Source organism: Sphaeramia orbicularis, chromosome 16 (genome assembly GCF_902148855.1).
Source record: "Sphaeramia orbicularis chromosome 16, fSphaOr1.1, whole genome shotgun sequence".
Taxonomy (NCBI): domain Eukaryota; kingdom Metazoa; phylum Chordata; class Actinopteri; order Kurtiformes; family Apogonidae; genus Sphaeramia; species Sphaeramia orbicularis.
The window spans coordinates 54,288,083-54,310,028 of record NC_043972.1 but is presented as its reverse complement, the minus strand read 5'-3'; the positions used below and the strand labels follow the sequence as shown (position 1 = coordinate 54,310,028).

The 21,946-nt window shown below is 41.4% G+C and overlaps 3 protein-coding genes across 3 annotated transcripts in view; 1 reads left to right on the top strand and 2 right to left on the bottom strand.

Annotated features, from left to right (window-relative positions):
• Positions 1-21,946, bottom strand: part of LOC115436253 (zinc finger protein 883-like) — a 445,178-nt gene that overhangs the window by 360,320 nt on the left and 62,912 nt on the right. The gene's annotated exons all lie outside the window — the stretch shown is intronic.
• On the bottom strand, positions 8,733-11,495 carry LOC115436260 (zinc finger protein OZF-like). Its single transcript, XM_030159055.1, has one exon. The coding sequence runs from the start codon at positions 11,413-11,415 to the stop codon at positions 9,778-9,780; it is 1,638 nt and encodes a 545-aa protein (XP_030014915.1). The 5' UTR covers positions 11,416-11,495; the 3' UTR covers positions 8,733-9,777.
• The window catches only part of LOC115436295 (zinc finger protein 239-like), a 304,587-nt gene continuing 301,975 nt past the window's right edge, over positions 19,335-21,946 (top strand). The window contains exon 1 of the mRNA XM_030159131.1: positions 19,335-19,372. The gene's annotated coding sequence lies outside the window, so the exon portion shown is untranslated. The remainder of the gene's footprint in view (positions 19,373-21,946) is intronic.

Below are 21,946 nucleotides of genomic sequence, written 5' to 3'. Positions count from 1 at the left end.
TGTATGTATATATTTGTGGATTTGAATTGAAGGACGTATGTGTCTATTCCTTTTTTCTATTCACAAATACATATAAATCAAGAATTTCACATTTCATTCAAAATAAATGTGTTTTATTTTTTTTCCATTTTAAGTTAATGGTTAACAATCATAATTATATTTTCACATTAATAATATTAATTGGATTACAGAGTTTCTATATCCTATTGTATGAACCATTAAAGAAACAGTCCAACTGATAATGATGTAATGACCAATATTGTTCATTTAGGGCAGCTGTGGCATAAACGTTACATTGGGTGGTGGTCTAATAAATGTGTTCATCACTGTAAATAAATATATATTTATCCATGTTTATTGTAGTAGATCAGCTGTCAAAGTTGGTCCAGCCTTGCCCTGGTCCAGCTAATCTGATACCAATATGCACTTAAATCCACAGGACAGAACCATTACCTCAACAAATACTGTGGACACACTCCCAACAATCCTCCTGTCAGTCTGCACTTCTGAGCCTCTGTCAGTGTGGGCTGATGGACCATCACCACCAGTTGGGTTTGGGCCTCATCTGGGTTCCTGATGGTCCTGTGGACCTTCTGGATTCACTGTCTGTTGTTCATGTCCTGGATGAGGTGAAGAAAACAACATTTGATCAGGTCCATTCCTTTGTTCAGGGTCAGTGAACTAAACACATCCATACACCAAACACTGACTGGCCACAACAGCACTGAAAGCCTTTAGCCCTTCCAGGCGAACACACCAGATGTCATAGATGACACTACCTGCCTTTATACCAAGAGCCTCAACACAGAGCAGTAGTGACACCTAGAGGAGAGTGTCTTCACTCCAGCTGCTTTACTTGGGCAGGTGTGAACACAGTCACTGCACTTGGGTGATGATCAAAGCAACCAAACCCAGCCAACTAGAAGGGTTCATTTATGATGAGAAAGTGATGGGACTCCATTATCGGGTCAATAACACAGGTTTGAGCTCAATAACTCCTGTATCCTATATGTAAGACCAACAATGAACTGAGTTTGATATTCACCAACAGTGAACAAAGGTTTACTGTCAACGTCCATCAAATAACTTATAGCTGACTTAGCTGTGGAGGATTGGACAATACAAATAGAAACATCGTCATATGCCTAATGCTGTCAACCCGACGTTATGACCTGATATTAGAAAACTGAATATGACAATTTCACATTATTTTACAACAATCAGTGATTGGACTATTACAAACTAATCCTAGTGTATTGGATTAAACATGAACAAACACTAAATAACACTGTTTGAACACTAGTGACAGGATTAGATTTGGTCCTGGTCACTGAGTCAGGGTGAAGCCACTGTAAGAATGTCCAGGTGGGTTTAGTATCTTATACATACTCTTATAGTTCAAAACTGAACTGGACCATGAAAGGTTTTATTTACTGAACAGAATAGATTCAGAATAGACTTATAAGTATATTTCAAATGACTCCATACTATTACTAAGCTAAGTTACAATGGAACCTTAAAGTTATACCATATGATGTGGCATTTTTATTCTTTTCTTTTGTTATCTTAAAATGCTCCTAATAAGCATGTGTCAAACTAAAATGTAAAAGAAATCCACCAGGTTTTGAAACTCAAAAATGTTTAATTCTCATATATTGCTCATATTTCTGATAAAATTCTGACCAATCATTTTATTCAGTCTGAATGAAATAATTGGCTGAACCTGACTGAGCCTCCTGTCAATCATCCATTACGGCCGTCCAGCATCCGATCCATTACCACCGTCTCTGCATCCGATATGGGTACCTCTGAATCTGATGCTTCACTCGCACTGCTTCTCCTGTCACTGACCACAGTCTTCTGTCTAAGGATGTGTTTGGATTGGACTGAAATGCACATGTGGAAGGGAAAAAATGGATTTATTAACAGAAACAACAACTAAGGAGAACAAACAGGAGTCCGGTGAATGAGAGATGGAGATAAAAGTCCGGAAGTCTGGTGTACTGGACTAAACAGACAGGTCTGCACAAAGCTCAGCTTTTATGACTGTGGGACTCATACAGGTACATGTACTTGGTGTCACACAATGTAGGATTATGTAGGATGATAAATGTATGGACTATGAAACTTCAAATGTCCACGGAAAATTTGCGGAGGCCGCACGTTCATAATGCGTGTGCCAATCGCCTGGGCACCTCATCAGCTGAAGACATTGACCCAGCGCTGCATAGACCAGACCCTTAAATACAGGGTCTACTGATGAAACAGGGGCTGCGGCAGGTAGATGATGTGTCTGATTACTGAGGGAGGGGTCTGCGGACACGCCGAAGTGGACTGGACCTCTACCTCCACCTCTGCTTCCACCACGCGCATCAGGTAAGAGGAGGAGAGCATCAGAGCCCAACGACGCTGATGGATTTACATGCAGTTCTATCAGACCGCCCTTCGCGTCGAAATCCTTCACGGAAGGGGTACCCCCTGTGTCAAACAGTGCCGCTATGGGGCTCTGACCATGCGTCGATTTCTGACGACTTGGGATGAACGGGCGGGGCTTTGGAGGGAGGCGGGTTGTTCATGGTCAAACTTTTACTAAGTGCTGTAAGAAATGCCACATCGGTAGGTATAGCTTAATGGAACATGTCCAAACACACAGGCTCTGACTCATGACGAGGACAGAAACATCACTGTCCGTCCTTTAAACAGACATCCATCACTGAATCATAGGAGCAGAGTTTAGAGCAGACAGAGCTGCTACGGAATGAACACATCAGAGTTCCCTACAGTCCACATGAGAGTGGATTCATTAAGGGCTTCCAGACCTGATCCTCCATGTAGACTGCCTCTTTCTGAGCCTTACAGCATTAATATTGGTACAAACACACAACTACATTCACCACAGACTCCACAATTAACAACAGTTTGTCTGTATTTGGACTAAAAAAAAGGCTCCCCCTGCATTTAACTCAAACTAAAGTGATTTAATGGCTCTAAAGCTACGAAATGTCACCCAGACGTCAGCTAACAAGCTGACCACACTAACTGAACTAGCGCTAAACAGTCAAATATCATTGACATTGTCCTCCTAAAAATACTTGGAATGTGTGGACAGTGTCTCTCATCACTGTTGTGAATCCGTCTTTTTGTCTCCGCCAGTGATTCAGACAGATAAAAATCCCACAATGCATCGGTACATTTTTTGGAATTTCCTGGGCTCCTACATGAGACAATAGATTAGCATTAGCAGCCAAGCTAACTGTGCTAACGTCCATTTTTTTCAATATCCCGGGCTCCTAAATGAGACAATAAATTGGTGTTAGCATTAGCGGCCAAGCAAACTGCGCTAACATCCATTTTTTAAAATCCCTGGGCTCCTAAATGAGACAATAGATTAGCATTAGCGGCTAAGCTAACCATGCTAAAGTCCATTTTGTCAGTTTCCCGGGCTCTGCTGTACAGTAGTGACCCCATGTATCCTACAATGCATTAGTCTGAGTTGTGGTTGGTGCCAGAGTGCTGTTGTGGGCTCAGTAACCGTGGTTTGAGTGTAAATCCAGTGGTTTGGAGCTAAATGTGTGTTGGATTAGTGGAGCTGGAGCCTGGTTGTAAATGTTGTGGTGTTTGTTGGACCAGTGTTGGAGGCAGTAACACTCACCCATCCATGGACACACACACAGGAGCAGCTGTCAGCCCTCACACACGGATCGGAGAACAGCCTTAAACCCACAAACACCACGGGACACATCTGGACTCATTCAATAGCACACAGACACTAGATCTGCTCTGAAGGCTCATTCTGTGTCCACTTCACACTGATTCTCTGGACAGGGGTCAGTAATGTTGGACATGAGCGCTGACTTTGGACCGACCCAACAACGGCACCATTTACAACTGACACTAATACGTTTTGTGTGTGTGAGTGAAATGACACTAAATAAAGAAATGAGTCCAGTTCAAAAGCACCACACAAACACTACATATCAGCACAAATGTCTGCACACACAATCAGAAATGGACCCCATCAAATGTTCAAATATCAAGGTGAACCTAAAAAACCGCAGGTGTCAAACATGGGGCCCGTGGGCCAAAAGCGGCCCACCAAAAGGTCTGGTCCGGCCCATGGGATGACTTTGTGAAAATGTCCAAATGACACTGAAGATATGAACAATCATTTGAGTTCAGAGGACACGTAGACCAATTCCATCTGAGCTCAGAGCAGGAAAATACTGTCAGAACATCCACAAAGACTGAAAACTACACAGTTTTCTATTTGTTTTAGTGGAAGAAAAAAGCAAATGTTTACCTTCACAAAGTATTTTAATGATCTTAACAATTCAGACCAACCTGAAGTGTCTTCATATAAATCAGTGTCATTGGACCAATATTCTGCCTGTTATTAAATGTTTTGTGTATTTGTAGATCCACTGGGATCTGGACATTGTAATGTACGTGTAAATGATAAAATGAGACACAATAGTGTTAAAATTGCACTTATTTTTTCATAATAAATCCCAGTTTTTTCACGGTTGTTCATATTATTCCCATTTTTAAAGAACAGTTTGTAGATGTAATTCTTTTAATAATATAATTGGACTTTTTCCACTCTGAAACATAGACAAAAGTTTGTAATTGACATTCTTTCTCTCTTATCCTGATCTTATTTTCCTGGTTCTGATCCACTTCAGATCATTTTGGGCTGAATGTGGAACCTGAACTAACATGAGTTTGACACCTGTGGAATAAACGATAAGCGGACATAGAACGATACGGGCTGAGAAACGGTCCGAGGTAAACCAGTTCAAGTCCACAGTGAACTGTTTCATCCAGTGGATCTGAACCAGCAGCAGAACCATGAGGCAACAGGAGGAAGAACACAAGGGTCCACGGTGGAAAAAGCACCTGAGCAACAACAGGGAACCCACAAACAAACACCACAAGACCACTATGTAGACCAGGACCACACTGGACCATGGGACAGGAACCACAGGAGACACATGGGCTTCATATACAGGGGTTGAATGGACACAGGTGAAAGACATGAGGGAGGAGACGGCCATCAGGTAGGACAGGAAGTCAACACAAAACACACAAGCAACAGGAAACACACACACACACACACGACTAGTAGAACACATAGAAGAGAGGCGTTAAAATACGACATATAAACCTCAGAAATCTGCAGAATACGCCCAAACCTGGACGTATGAATGAGTCCAACTCTTCAGAATGGAACTTCAGTAGCACTTGTGTAATGTGAGGCTGGAGCGCCAACGGAAACAGTCCAACACTGACATTTCAAAAACACCACCAATCACACACAATCTACACACATTTACTGTCAAAGGTTTGGAGGAACTTTACTGCAGGTCTGATGGGATTGTGATGTGACTAAGGTGGGTGTGGTCTGCTGAGCGGATGGAGAAGAGGTGTGTGAATGTGAACAGGTGTGCGTGATTACTGGAGGGACAGACTCTGGGTTTGGGATTGAAAAAGGCAGTTGGTCCGCCAAGTGAGCCAGTTCAGTAATAGTTCCTTTGGTGTATATTTGTATCATTGTATTTATTGGAATATGTTGGACAGTGGGGGCGGAGGCTTAGTTGGGGGAACTTACCTGTACAGTGTAGTGAGGGGAGGGGCTTCTACTTGTTGTGTGACATCACATGGGTTGCGGTGCAGGACAGGTTGTGTAGCCAAGCAAATGTGTAACTGCAGTGCCTCCAGTAGAGGGTGATAGCGTGCTGGGTTTGGAGTGTGCTTTAAGGTTTGCAGTGATTGGTTGTAGTGGGTAATAGTGGGAGGAGTCTTTTCCAGAGCCCTGGCAGTGCAGAACCCCCTGGTTGCAGTTCAGCCCTCAGTCCTTCTTTTCTGAACTGTATTCTCTTATTGGAATCCAGATGACTGTATTATTGGAACCACTCTTCTCTGACTATTGGTCGGCTCTGACTTGATGACTTGAAGCTCACCATCCTGGTTCAAAGCCACATTTATTTACAGTCTGAACTGCCTCCTGTTCTGTCCAACTGGCAGGATGGAAGGAGCTTTTACAAGCAGATGGAGTGACAGCGTTGACGGTCAATCACATGTACTATAGCAAAATCACAGAGCCAATCGGAGAGTGATATTTAGGTTAGAAGTGGGACTTCTGGTAGAGACTAACTGTTAACCCTTTCTGTGCCATAATCATTGACTAAACACTACGGACAGTGGTTGTATTGATAGTGAGTGCACAGCAGTGGGTGGATATTGGTAGGGACATGTCCCTAGTGTCCCCACCCAATTCTACACCCCTGATATTAAATAAAATGAACAAAAATGAATAACAAATTAACAAAATAATGAATAATGTGGGGAAAAAAAAGCAAAAACTGAACCAAAATGAAGTAAAAAAGAATAAATTAAGCAGCAAACTGAATAAAAACATCCAAATACAGAGAACAATATGATAATAAATGACTTCAGAAAGGTTAAATACAGACACAAACACTGTCATCTTCTACATGCAGCACATTCAAAACAGTCTCCTGCTGACATGGACCTGCTACTGTTTACTTCCAGAAAAAATAGACCCACAGATGATGGTGTTTCCACCATGCTCCACCTCCCGTTGTCTGATGTTGAGCAGAACACCTACACCAGGCTGCTGTTCATAGATTTCAGCAGTGCCTTTAATCCCACCATCTGGCAGCAGCTGGTGGAAAAGCTGCAGCTGCTGAAGGTGGACGACAGCATCTGACACTGGCTCTAGAACTTCCAGACTCACCCACAGCAGACAGTTAGGGTGGACAAGCGCACATCAAAGGCCATCCCAGTGAGCACAGGATCTCCACAGGGCTGCATCCTGAGTGCCCTGCTCTTCAGCCTGCTCACCTTGGACTGCGCTGCCAGGTACTGCAGCAACCACATGTTGAAGTTGGCAGATGATACAAGGGTGGTGGACCTCATGAAGGAGAACAGTGAGTCTGCATACAGGGAAGGAGTCAAACAGCTGAGTTCATGGTGCACTTCCCACAACCTCTTCCTCAATGTGGACCAGACCAGACCAGGGAGGTTGATGTGGATTTGAGGAGGGCTGGCAGACAGGATCCTGCACCATTCCACATCAACAGGACTGCTGTGGAGAAGGTCAGCAGTGGGAAGTACCTGGGAGTCCACATTGACCACAACCTCACTTCAAACACTAACACCTGGGCAGTCCTCAAAAAAGCTCAGCAGTGGCTCCACCCCCTCCACAGACTCAGGAAAACAGACCACCACCACACACCTCCCCACCTCCTACAGGGGCACTGTCCAAAGTGTCCTGACCTATGGCTCCACCTCCTGGTTCAGGTGCTGCAGTGAGCAGGACAAAAAGCAGCTTCACACACTGGCCAAGACGGACACAACCCCCTAATGAAATTTATTTATTTATTTGCCGTTGCTACTGCACTGGAGTCACAGACTGAGGAACGAAATCTCATTCTCTTGTATATGTAAGTGCACAGTGAAAACGACAATAAAAATCCTTGAATCCTTGAACATTGATTGACCAGTAAAACTAGTGGAGTCGTACCAGTGACAGTGAATGAACACATTGGGTTTATATAGATGAAATGAAAAAAGGAACAAAAATCAATATAATATTTACAAAATCCTAAAGAACATAAAAAATAAGCAATAAATTAATCAAAATTTAGTCAAAAAGAATCAAATAAGCAACAAGATGAAAAAAAACAGCCAAAGTGATCAATAAAATGAACAAAAATGAATAATAAACCAATGTAACATGATCAAAATAAGACCCAAACTGAATAAAAGTGAAGAAAAACTAATAAACCCATGGAGTTGGATCAATGACAGTGGATGGACACACTTGTTTTTACAGTCAATTACTGATCTATTTTTATTTTTAAATATAGAAAATACAGGATTTAAAGTGATAACATTCAAAAGACAGAGGAGTATTAGAATAAATTCTGATAAATCACTTAATAAAAGTTAAATACAGAGAAACTGTTATTTGGAAACTGACACTAAAATAGCAGTGGGTCTTTATGGGTCAAAATCCAAAACATATCTATACTTGAACAACTTCCGCTAATCAAGTGAAGTTCTAATGAACCAAATGAAAGGGCAGATCATCCTAACCCTGAAAAATTGGAGTGAACTGATTTGGCTTCAACTGAACATCAACTAATGTGTGTTGGAAGCACAGATGCACCATTAAAACAGGAAAAGCAGCATGAAGTCTGAAATCCAGAATATAGCAGAGGAGGCCACAGCCAGTATTGGATTCATTCATGGTCATTTCATGGACAGTGACGGTGAAAAGGAAGTTTGGGTCCAATTACTGCAAAAAAATGGACACTGTAAAAATAGTACAAATACATGTTCACAGTGAAGTAAAGATGGAGAAAGAGTTGATAATAACATCAAATACCATTAAAAATAAAGATAAAATCCAATTTATCGCACTATCCTCTGTAGAGTATGATGGCGTATTAGGGTCACCTAAGAAAATAAAAACACTACAAGAAGAAAGTCGTAAAATATCAAGATAAAACCCATAATTTTATGAGAAAAAAGTTGAGTACAAAAGAGTCATAATTTTACGATGGAGTCATAATATTTTGAAAATAAAACCATAATATGATGAGAATAAAGTTGTAATTTTAAAAAAGGTCGGAAAAATATAATAATTTACGCAAATAAAGTCGTACCCACTCGTCTCATAATGGAGAACTCGGAACATTTTGTGAGGTTCTACTTTCATTTGGGGTTTACGCACAAAGGCCAAATACTGAGCCTATTAGCCCCGCCCACTATCAACAAATTAGCGTTAGTCGTCCGCTCCAACAGAAGTGAAAGTTGATGCTTCGCTGTAACCGGAAACTGTCATCAACAAGGCTTAAAATGTATAAATTATGACTTCTTAATCACATTATTGCAAATTTATCCTCAAATATTACAACCGTAATCTCATAAAAGCACATTATTTTCGTTAAATTGTTTTTTTTTGTTCACTATGACTTTATTTTCAAAAAATTACAGGTTCTATCTCAATATTTTAAGACTTTCTTCTCGTAGTGACTTGTATTTTTATTTTCTTATGTGGCCCGTATACACCATCATAGTAAAGCTAACTGTATTTGGACAGCTTCCTTACCCCATAGAGTTCTGATCAGAATCAGCGCTGAAATAAAAACTGTAGAGAACATCTGTAATCAGTCAGAATCAGATTATTTCATCACAAACGTCTAATGCATGGCAGTGAAGTTCCCTCCTCAGTCTGACTTCAATGCATCCACTGAAACAGAAGAAGCTGGAATTCGCCATAGGGTTCTATAGACGCTGTAGGGTTCTATACAGGCACCGTAGGGTTCTATACAGGTAGGATGCTGTTATGGACCGTTTGATGCCTTGTTCAGACACAGTCAGACCAGCGATCCTGGTCCAGGTTCTGTTCAGCGTTGTGTGAAACCTTTCTTTGGTAGATTACCCTCAGTATTTGAATCTGTCAAAATGACGGATGGCCTTCAGAATTTTCTGTCATCTTTAAAAAATATCCATCAATGACGGAATATTTTCGGTGAAGGCGACCTCTGACTGATTCAATGTCCACAAAATCAATCAGAAGTAGTATCTGACTAGAAACCAGTTCCTTGTTGACCTCCACTAGTTGAACTTTTCACCTGGTGGTAGGTGGAGCATCTGTAATGTCACTGTTTTGTGAAGGTGGTGCATTAGAACACACTTCTGCACTCTGAAGACAACAAAACACAGCTTTCAGTCTGGTGTTTGTCTTCACATCTGGATCCTGTGAAGCCTGATCTGGAGGTTTTTAAGTCTGATGTTCTTGTCAGAAGAAGTTGGTACTGCTGGTTCACACACACCATGTTTCTTCTTCTCATCTGATGCTAAGGTACTGATTGGTCCAGACGCTGATGATTCACATCTGCGCTGATGATGGGAGAGAGCAGAGGATGACCACAATCTGTTTGGACATTGATAACACTCCAACTGTTTTGGTGTGTTATGACACTGATTGTCTAGAGTCTTACTTTTTGTACAACTGTTCAGTTTTTGTCTTTTGTGGAAATGTTTGACACGTTCATGTTTGGTACATTGTGAACCTGTGATAAAAGATCTGTCACAGAACCTGCACTGGTTGGGACTCTCTCCAATATGGGACTGCTGGTGATGCTTGTAAGAGGAAGATGACCAGAATATCTTCGTGCACCTATCACAGGGGTACATCAACTTCTTGAGGTGAACACGGCGGTGACGATGTACACCATACAAGGATCTGAAAGTCTTTCCGCACCGGTCACAGTTATATGGTCTTTCTCCAGTGTGGCTGCGTTGGTGGATTTTTAAGTGACTTGCTGAGGCGAAAGTCTTCCCACACTGATCACAGTAATATGGCCTTTCTCCAGTGTGAATGCGTTGATGCCATTTTAACTTACTTGCCAAAGGGAAAGTCTTCCCACACTGGTCACAGACATATGGTCTTTCTCCAGTGTGAATGCTTTGGTGGATTTTAAGCCCATTCATTCTAGTGAAAGCCTTCCCACACTGGTCACAGTCATATGGTCTTTCTCCAGTGTGGCTGCGTTGGTGCCTCTTTAACTTACTTACCAAAGTGAAAGTCTTCCCACACTGGTCACAGTCATAGGGTCTTTCACCAGTGTGAATGCGTTGGTGGATTTTAAGCCCACTCATACTAGTGAAAGCCTTCCCACACTGGTCACAGTCATATGGTCTTTCTCCAGCATGGATGCGTAGGTGTCTTTTGAACTTACTTGCCAAAGTGAAAGCTTTCCCACACTGGTCACACACATATGGTCTTCCTCCAGTATGGATATGTAGGTGTCTTTTTAACTTACTTGCTGAAGTGAAAGCCTTCCCACACTGGTAACAGTCATATGGTCTTTCTCCAGTGTGGATGCGTTGGTGAATTTTTAGTCCACTCATTCTAGTGAAAGCCTTCCCACACTGGCCACAGCTAAATGGTTTTTCTCCAGTGTGGATGCGTTGGTGGACTTTTAAGTTATTTGCCAATGTGAAAGTCTTCCCACACTGATCACAATGATATGGTCTTTCTCCAGTGTGGATGTGTTGGTGCCTTTTCAATTTACTTGCCAAAGTAAAAGTCTTCCCACACTGGTCACAACCATATGGTCTTTCTCCAGTGTGGATGCGTTGGTGCCTTTTTAAGCCATCTGTTGTGGTGAAAGTCTTTCCACACTGGTCACAGTCATATGGTCTTTCTCCAGTGTGGATGCGTTGGTGCCTTTTTAAGCTATCTATTGTTGTGAAAGCCTTTTCACACTGTTCACAGTCATATGGTCTTTCTCCAGTGTGGATACGCAGATGTTCTTTCATCCCACTCATTCTGGTGAAAGTCTTCCCACACTGGTCACAGGTGGGTCTCCCATCCATGTTTGCTGGAATCAAGTGATCTTGGTCTTCCTCCAGAAATAACTTTTAGGTTTCAGTTCAAATCCACCTTTGACTTCTTTCTACATGAAAACACAAATAAAAGGGAAGAGGTGGTCACTGAAATGCAATGGAACAGAACAGAACAAACACATCTGTTTGGAACCAGATTAGGCAGATAGACAAAGTCAACTAGTTGAGACCATGATCAAGGGGGCTATAAATGACATTGTGACATACAAGACGACAGAGACAGATATATACCCCCAGAGGACATAGTCACAGAAAAAATGATTAGACTATGTAAAATCATCAAAAACAATGGTTATGGAATCCAGTACTAACTCCTGTGTGTATCATGTGACTAAAATGACAGAAAAGAAAACATGGAATGTCTAAACGCACTGTTTTTGTCAGTACAATGCCATTGATATTGATGGAAGAACTGAAGTGATTTTGGTTATCAAGAAAACCATTGACAATGGACAGATATCAACTCTGAAATTAAACTACTATGTGCTATTTTTGTTGTAAACATTATATTTGTCCAAACAAATGGACCTTTAGTTGTACCAGGCATTAAAATGAACAAGAAATTGAAGAAAACAAGGGGTGGTCTACAAATTTTTTCCTTGACTGTATGTGGACATCTAGACGTTTCAAATGCACAGAATGTAGCTGATGCACGTAGGAGACGGAGGAACAGAAATCAGAGCTCACAGGGAAAAGAACAAGGCACAGACATAAAACACACACATCAGCCCAACAGTCGTTTCTGCTTAGTTATCAATCAGATAGTTCAGAAGATGAACTCTTCTCTGGAACTTTTAAAGGAGCAATGGCGGTTCATCCTGATAAGCCCCACCCTTTCCAATGACAACCTTTCCCCTCGTTCGGGTAATGATTACCTCACCATATGTTCAAGCAGACGTCATCTCACAGACGTATACCCCTTTTTCCACCAAAAAGAACCTGGTCAAGGTTATTATCGGTAATGAAATGATGAAAACTAAAATTGAAAAACATTTTCGTTAACTGAAATAAATACAAACTATAATTAAGCGAAAAAACAATAACTAATTGAAACTGTATTGTGTGTTTACAAAACTAACTAAAACTTATACAAATTATGGATAAAATTCCCTTCGTTTTCGTCTTTGTCAATGTCAGATTGATATGAAATCTGTTTATTTCACTCGAGTAATTTTAGCAGGTGGCACCGTACGGCACTTCACAGACCGTCACTTCTCATCACTTGTCATTTAGAGTCGTCTTCTGGTCCAAACTCTACCTGGAAACATGGAGACTAAAGTTGGGAGAAAGCAGCAGAGTCCTGTACAGGATTTATCTAAATATGATGGCAAAGAGGAGAAAAGATATGAAAAAACTCAAACTAATACTAAAACTAAGCATTTAGAAAAAAAAGAAAACTAATAAAAACTAGCAAACCTGCTCTAAAAACTAATTAAAACTAATCAAAACTAAATAAAACTAATGGTGGTGCTAGAGCCAGTCCTTAACTGGTTCCAACCTGGTGCCTCCAGAGAACCAGTTTGCTTTCGCACTGGCCAAGAGCCAAGCAGAGCCAAGTCATTACATCATCATAAAATGTGATCATGTGACTTTGGGTCTGGTGTGGGAGACACTCCATCAGGAAGAAGTGTTGATTTTGTCTTTACAAATCTACATCACAATTCAGAAGTGAAAAACACACATTCATTCTGTGGCATGTGTGATAGGGATGCACTGATACCACTTTTTTCCAAACTGGGTACGAGTACAAGTACTTACATTTGAGTACTTGCCGATACCGAGTACCGATACGAGTACTTAATAATCTCATTCCAGTTGTTGGTTCCTTTTGTAAATGTGCTTTATTGTCATTGTCATTAGTCTGACTGGAAAAAAGTGCTGCTACTGACATTTAATGTGTTGCAATGAGCGTTTCTCAATTAATCCACCGGGGGGCGCCGCTCTGAATTAACCATACTGGACAAATACCATGAAGAAGAGTAAAGTTTTTCGAGAAGAAGAAGAAGAAAGTCAGTAATAGCAAACATAGAGACGACAGAGGCAACACTAATGTGATACTAATATTGCAGCGTTTTCACTAGTAAGGTTTAAAAGCGAAGCTTCAGCAGGTAGAGAAAAGAGAAATGAGTGATAAGTCTGGTTTTCACTTCTGTTGGCGGTGGTCCATACTGCTCCGTACACCCAGCGTCTGACTGTGTCTGGGTACGCATCCGCGAGCACCTGGAAAATGGATGGAATGTATACAGAGGACGGACAGAACGCTGCGTCCGTATCTGTCTGTCTTTAACGTTACTTGCAGTCAGCGTTACTTTTATCACCGTCATTTATTTAGTTAAATCTCCACACTCCCCACACATTATTCCTCCTGCTCGTACCTGCTGCACTGAACTGGGAATATCACACGGCCATAAGTGGTATCGGTGCAGTTGTATCGGATATCTTGTACGAATACGAGTACACACACTGAGTATCGGAGCCGATGCCCGATACTCGTATCGGTATCGGAGCATCCCTAATGTGTGATAATCATAAATATATGGGTTTCTATTTTAAATACATAGAAATATAATGCATGGATAGTCTAAACAGATAAATAGGGAGGTCAGCAGAGCAGGGTTGTTACCCAAGTTTATGTGAGGCAAAGAAAACATGGACAAAATGAACTTTATGCATTTCAAATGGGGTTATTCACACTGAAGAAAAAAAAAGGCTCAAATTAAAAAAAAAAAAAAAAAAAAATACTTTCAAAACTTTACAGAAGGGAAGAAAAATCCAGGTGCTGTTGGTGTGAATCTGCCTCCTTGTCCATGGACAACAACTTTAAAGAACAAATCAAAGAAACCGTGCTTTAATTGGACATGTTCTCCCCAATGTGGACAATAACCCTGTGTACTGGAACACGGTTCAGTTAACTACTGGGTTCAGTTCTGCCTTTTATCAACCCACCCAGGAAACAGCGTTTCTGAGACAACAACATGGAAATGTTATCAGCTGGTTGTTAGCATACCACTAGCTGCCATTTTAATATCCGTAACATTTGTAGCTCTCTTTAATCTCTAAAGTTGACTTTTTGTGAGCTATTAACCATGTATTTGAGAAACAAAACTTACCAGTATCATTTGCTGCTGTTTGAACGGATTCATCCACAATCAAAAGCCACTAGTCCGTGGCTGCTGTGGTCCAGTTCAGTGCACCGGTGGTCTGATTCACCAGCCTGTCCCCTAAAACCCAGTCCAGCAGGTCCAAATGTGGGATTCCTTTCAGCCAGCCGCTGTGTCCAAGCTGTCTTTTCTGGTCCCTGTAGTCCTTCTTTAAAGGAGCTGTATGTAAGAATTCTGTTCCCAGTTATCATAAAATGGCCCTGAATGTCACCAGACATCAAGGAATCCTGTTCATTTCAAATACTGATATCACTGACAGTAGTAGTCCAGACACAATATTCACATTTGAAAAGCTAAGTGTCAGCCCACAAGTAATGTTTATGTTGTCATTTTGTGTTTTGGTTTGATGCTTCGCCCATTACCTATCTACCAATCACCAAGTCGTTAGCGTTTGGTCATCCAGGTTGCCAGTTCCCACTGACCTGCATCTGGAACATTTTGGATCACAAATGTCTGACGTTACTAAAAACCTAAAAGGCCTCTTATTATTCCCAAATACGTTGGAACAAAGTGAGAAACAAAATAAGGATGTGTATAGGAGGTGCTTTTGAAACATGGAGACGACCGAAAGTGGAGAATAATTTGAAGAGTGACGCCGGCCCTCCTGTGGTCTCCCGGCTCAGTAAGGTGCTGCAGGGAGTCAAGAAGTATGGACTCAAACTGAACAGAGCAAAATGTCAGTTTGGAGTGACTGAGATCACTTTGCTTGGAGACAAGCTGACAACAGATGGCACTGAGCTGGACAAGGACAAAATACAGGCAACACTGGATATGCCACGTCCTGAGGATAAAAAAGGTGTTCTAAGAGTACTGGGAATGATCAACTTTATCAGGAAATTCATTTCAAACCTGTCTGCAAAAACACTGCACCTGAGACAACTACTACACAATGGATGTGAGTTCAGATGGAATGACAAACTAGAAAAGGAGTGGCAACAACTGAAAGAGACATTGACCTTAGAACCAGTGTTGGCATATTTTGATCAGAGAAGAAAGACAAAGAACTTCCACAGACTGGTCAAAGGATGGAATCAGAGCCATGTTATTACAGGTTTATGGAGACAACTGGAGGCCAGTGGTCTATGCCTCAAGAGCAACAACTGCATCAGAAGTCTGCTCTGCCCAAATTGAAAAAGAGACTTTAGGGCTAGTGTATGGATTTGAAAAGTTTTACAGCTATGTCTATGGGTTACCAACATTTGTGGTGGACACAGATCACAAGCCGTTGATAGCCATAATAAAGAAAAACCTCAGTGAAATATCTCCTCACATTCAAAGACTCATGATGAAGCTACAACGCTATGACTTCAACTTGATCTCCACACCAGGTAAACTCATTGTGTTAGCAGATGCTCCCTCTAGGGCCACAGCGCAGAGCAAAGCTCCACAGAGACTGATGTCAATTTACATGTAAACCAGGTAGCAGAGTCACTTCCTATGTTGGACATGAAATCTCAACAAATAGCAGTGGAGACACAAAAAGACACTGGTCTGCAAAAAGTAATAACACTGTTAAATGGAAAATGGCCAAGAGGTGATTTCCAGCCAAACTACAACAAATGAGCAGAGCTAAGTGTGGTTAATGGACTTTTACTGAGACAAGACAGAGTAATAATCCCACACTCACTGAGACAAGAGATGTTAAAAAGACTGCATGAGGGACATCTAGGCATAGAAAAATGCAAACCAAGAGCTAGAACAGCAGTCTATTGGCCAGGAATAAATGCAAATATAGAAAGAATGGAGACAACTTGTGACACATGCATCAAACACCAGGCAAACCAAACCAAAGGGCCTTTAACAATAACAGACATTCCAGATGAACCACAGCAAAAAGTAGGGACAGACATGTTCCACCTGGATGGTAAAAACTACTTGTCAGTCATAGACTATGTGTCAAACTATCCAGAGATGGCTGTTAAATAAGCCTGCTATTTGTGTAATAACACACATGAAATCTATCTTGGCAAGACATGACATACCTCAGATTGTTTACAGTGACAATGGATCTTATTATAGTTGTAGAGAATTCCAACTATTTGCTCAGGAATATGACTTTAAACATGTGACCTCAAGCCCACTGTATCCTCAGTCTAAAAGGAAAGCGGAGAAAGGGGTACACATAGATAAACAGTTACTCAAAAAAGCACCAGACGGTAAGGCAGATCCTTATTTGGCAGTACTGAGTTACAGAGCTTCACCTGTAGAACATGGTAAAACTCCTGCAGAGATACTTATGGGAAGGCAACTACGACCACTGTTCCTTATACAACTACTAAGAAACACAAACAAGTGAAAGACAAAATGAAACTGTTGCAAAAGAGACAAAAAGTAAGCTATGACAAGTCCACCAAAAGTTTAAAACCACTTGTACCCAATGACACAGTCAGAGTGGAAGATGCAAACATCTGGGCCAAAAAAGTAACTGTACTGGAGGAAGTGAGGCCGAGATCATACAAGGTGCAAACTGAAGATAGACTGATACTAAGGAGAAAGCGGAGGAGTTTATTGTGTACACAGGAGACAATAAGAACACAAGACAGACAGTGTGAGGACTACAAGAACACAACGCCTGAACCAACCTCACCTGTTAAGGACAGTGTTGAGCAAAGTGACCAATCACCTGTGCTCAGAAGATCAGGACGCACTGTCAAACCACCTGACAGACTGAATCTTTAAATGAGTTTATATGAGTTCAGAGACGTAACAAATGTTGTTTGGTTAAACTAAAAATGCACTTAATGCAGAGTTGAATGTTCAAAGTGGTTCATCTGATACTGGTGTCAGTTTAGATGCTAGAGTACAATCTGTGATTACCTAGAATTGGTAATATTCAGTTTTCATCTAAAGCAGGGGTCTCAAACATGCGGCCCGCCAAAGGTTCCAATCCGGCCCATGCGATGATTTTGCAAAGTGCAAAAATTTGACTGTCAAGGTTGTCGAACTAATTCTACTTAAGGTTCCACATACAGACCAATATGATCTCAAGTAAAATAATAGCATAATGACCTACAAAGAATAATGACTCCATATTTTCTTCTCGGTTTGATGTGAAAAAAAAAAAAAATTACATTATGTTCGTAAATAATGACAACTTCAGATGTTTGTCTTTTAGTGCAAAAAATAACAGTAAATTATGAAAATATTTACATTTACAAACTATCCTGAAACAATAAAATGAGAATAACCTGAACAAATATGAACAACCTGAAATGTCTAAAGAAAATTAAGCATAATTTTAACAATTTTCTGCCTGTATTTAGGGTTTTTGTAGATCTGATCCATAATGCACATGTAGAAATGATAAGTTGAGGCATAATATTGTTAAAATTGCACTTATTTTTCTTAGGAAATTTCAGTTTTTTCAGGTTATTCACATCTTTTTTGTTTGGATAGTTTATAAAAGTAAGTATTTTCGTAATTTAATGGTGGGTTTTATGCACTAAAACCACAACAAAAATCTGGAGTTGTCATTATTTATAGGTTATCATGCTATTATTTTACTGGTCCGGTCCACTTGAGATCAAATTGGGCTGGATGTGGCCCCTGAAAGAAAATGAGATTGAAACCCCTGACCTAAAGACAGAGGGATGTGTTGATAGGAGTGATTTACACCAATTCAGTTTCACCACCAGAGGGCAGTCGAACATTACCCTTACCACGGTATGGTAGAATCAGGAGGTGCTTTTGTTGTTGTGTGTATGGAAGGCAGCAGCCACGGTGATTCAAAGGCTAAAGCTGAAACCCACGGCTATTTCTGATGTTTTATTGAAAACAGAACACAGTGCACTCACCAGAATGGGATGTTGGATAGAACTTTGCTCATGGACGTTAGTGCAGCTCACACAGCCCGAATTTCCATCCACTGTAACAGGAGACATGGGAATAAAAAACAGGATTAACATTTAACTTTACTAAACAACCGGAACATGTTCAAGCAGCGCGAGGACTGAAAAGGAAATTCATCCAAAGTCACGTGACCGTCCCCGCTTCACTGCACTAGAGTTACCTGTTCTAGTTCTAACCTGCTGCCTGTGTTTCTCTTCTCCTTTGCCGGTTTCCCACTCACTCCCCCTCCCTCCACAGTTTTCCCTGTGCTGTTCTATCCAGTCGGACTGTGGAACACTTCCTTCACTCTGCCGTGGGACTCTCCTCCTCCTGGTTGTGGCTCTGCTGCCTGGGGCTATCTCCGGACTAATGCTGCTCCATGTTCAACTCCTCCGTCTCACAGCTGCTCAAACTCAACACTCGCTCCATTCCATCATGTAGATCCACCTGAAAACAATACGGGCTCCTACGCAGACCTCCTTATATCCACAGAGGGTCACGGAGAAACTTTACTTCCACTCAGCCTGCCGACTCCGACTCCATTCCATCCCTCTGGTCTGCAGGCCTGTGCGTCGCAGCTCGAAAACGTCATCAGTGCGCCGCTGCTGAGGGGACTTGTACCACGGGAAATGCTATATCAGTTTTGCTTTTTAAACAATACCCTTAGCATTTTTGAATAATACCAAGAACATTGTTTAGAAAGTAAAACTGATATAACAGAACAATTTGTTAAATAACATTAATTCGTTCAGTTATTGAGACACGCTTGACTTTACATGGACCAATCAGAAGGCTACATCGATATGATCAACCAATCAGAATGCTTTAGTCATTCCCGGAAGTGCCTGACCGTTTGTTCCGCCTTTGTTTTTGCTGTTAGAGCCAGAGACAAGCCGTGAAGCGGGTTCATCCAACTTCATTCTACTCGATGTTAGTCGGTGGGTTTGGACACAGATTCTCATCTTTTGATACTTAGGAGCAGTTTGAGCTCAAATGTACCCAAGCCTTTTTCCTCCTGGATATCTCGGTGCTCTCCGCTATAGTTAGCCGGTACCGGAGCTGCTAACTCTCGTGCAGTGAAGCGGAGACGGTCACGTGACTTTGGATGGCTTTCCTTTTCAGCCCTCGCGCTGCTTGAACATGCTCCGGTTGTTTAGTAAAGTTAAATGTTAATCCTGTTTTTTTAATCCCTTGTCACCTGTTAAAGTGGATGTAAATTCGGGCTGTGTGAGCTGCACTAACGTCCATGAGCAAAGTTCTGTCCAACATCCCATTCTGGTGAGTGCACCGGGACAGATGTTTAAATCTAGGTTTAGATTCTGTTCTTGGTGTCCACGGCAGCCCAGTTTGGACCAAACGTAGTGCACTGTGGGATTTTGTCCATTTTTTTTCTCCATATTCAAATTTTGTTCCGTAATCGGTGCACTACGTTTGGTCCACACGGGGCTGCCGTGGGCACCGGGAACAGAATGTAAGCCAGTGGTGTTTCTAGGCTGTTTTTGGGGGTACTGAAGCGCCCCTAGATTGAATCCCAGCACCCCTAAAATGTAAGAGATTTTTTTTTTCACTTTTTAGTCATGTACAGTACATAGTTGAAATGCAATCATTTAACAACAACAACAACACACACAAACACCTCATCCTGAAAATGTTTATTTTTTTTAATCCATTCCGCCCCTCCCACCTTTCCATGACTCGGAGGCTCAGACCAATGCACAGCCTTCCAGAGTTGGTCAGATCCAGTACCTGGCTTAAACCAGGACATGTGACCCATTCCTTTACTTCTACCACTCAATACCAACACCTTATTATCATCACCAGTCCTTATGGTTGCTGTATTGAAACGTAGATCACTGTTTATGTTGTTAGGTGGGAGTTAGCTGATGTTTTTTCTAACTAGGGAATGTTCAAGGTGGTTCAGTCCACGTCTCTCCTCTGTTTGAACTGGACTGAGAGAAGCTGCTGTTGTGTCATCTGTGTGTGTGTGTGTGTGTGTGTGTGTGTTAATATTAAAGACACAGACAGACAGACAGACATCCAGCCTCATCATGGATATAAGATTGATTTAAAAAAAAAAAAAAACAGAGCCAGGTTCAGGTACAAGTGGAAGATCAAATGGTGTGACTTCATTTTCTACAGCAAACAATTATTCTATGAGTTATTATGATCTATTATAAGTTGGATAAATGTACCAGTTTATGTTTCTTATTAGATAGAAAATGGATTGTTTGGTTATTTGTCTTTTGGCTAAAGTACAAAGAAAGAGAGGGCTTTATTTATCAGTATTCTTATGAGTATTTTCTCATTTATGTCCTTTTTCACCTAGTTGAATACAATATATTTGTGTATGTTGTCAGTGCAAAGAGGGAGAGATGAAAGAAAGGAAGGAAAAAAGATCGGGAAGAACCAAGTAAGAAAATAGAGAATAGTGACAAAACAGGAACTGTTAAACTGACAAAGAAAAACATTCATTCACTATATAATTCTCTCTGTACATCATGGAAGTTCTGTGTTCTCCCTACATTAAATGCTTTTGTGGAAGCACACACACACTTAACATATGTATCGGTGGATTTCATTCTAAACAGGACACAAATTTATTTTTATTTAAGTATTTGTATTATGTAATAAAGACAAGAAGAGGCAGAGACAAATATTGAAAAAGTCAATTTCTGTTCATGTGTTTTACAGGTTGTGCATTTCAAATAAAAGTCCAAAAAATAAGTCCAAAGTCCATTTTTGGTTCTCACTATAGGGGCTTTTTTTACTCCAGAAACATTCATATACTGTTTATGTGTATATGTATTCGTTGAGGAGCTGCTGTTTCAAAATGAGTTTTCCTCCTCCAGAAATTAGAGTTTGGACATATTTCTTTTATGATTCCAACCCATTCCTCTTTTACTGTGGCTCAGCATTTAAATAACTTTTATCAGGTGTGATTGTTTAGTCGGTTTTCCCTACCCAAAAAGTGTTATGATTTTCTTTCTCAAATATGGGATGGTGTGTGTGTGTGGGTGCGTGCATGTGTGTGTGTGTGTAGGCATTGGAGGTGTGGCGGTTGCTGGTGGGGTGGTGGGCCTGGGTGGGGTTCCAATTGATGTTTCCGTTCCGGGTTCTGGTTGGCGCTGGGGCTGTATTCAGTTGCCACACTTTGGGGGGACTCGCGGTGGTGCTGCTCATTTCCTGGGGGGCGGCAGTGCTCCAGGTGCGCATGTGCGGTTTGCGGTGTTTGGCCTCCGGGGGGTGGTGGGGCATACCTATGGGGGTGGTGTTCTGGAGGCCTGTTTTCTCTCTCTCTCACTGGGGGGCAGAGTCAGGGGTCTGGGTGTGTTTTGGGTTTTTGGGGGGTGCTGGTTGGGGATGGCTGGCCCATCTGCAGGGGGAGCAATACCGGCACTTCTATTTTAAGCATACTGGTGCCACTGCCGGTGGGGGTGCATTGCATGTGATACTTTTTTGGGTTTTTTTGTGGAACTTGGTTTGGTTGTTTTGGTGGGTGTGTGGGTGCTCTT

Coding starts and splice junctions, on each gene's coding strand:
- LOC115436260 (XM_030159055.1), bottom strand. CDS start 11,415: ATGGATGGGAGACCCACCTGTGACCAGTGTGGGAAGACTTTCACCAGA.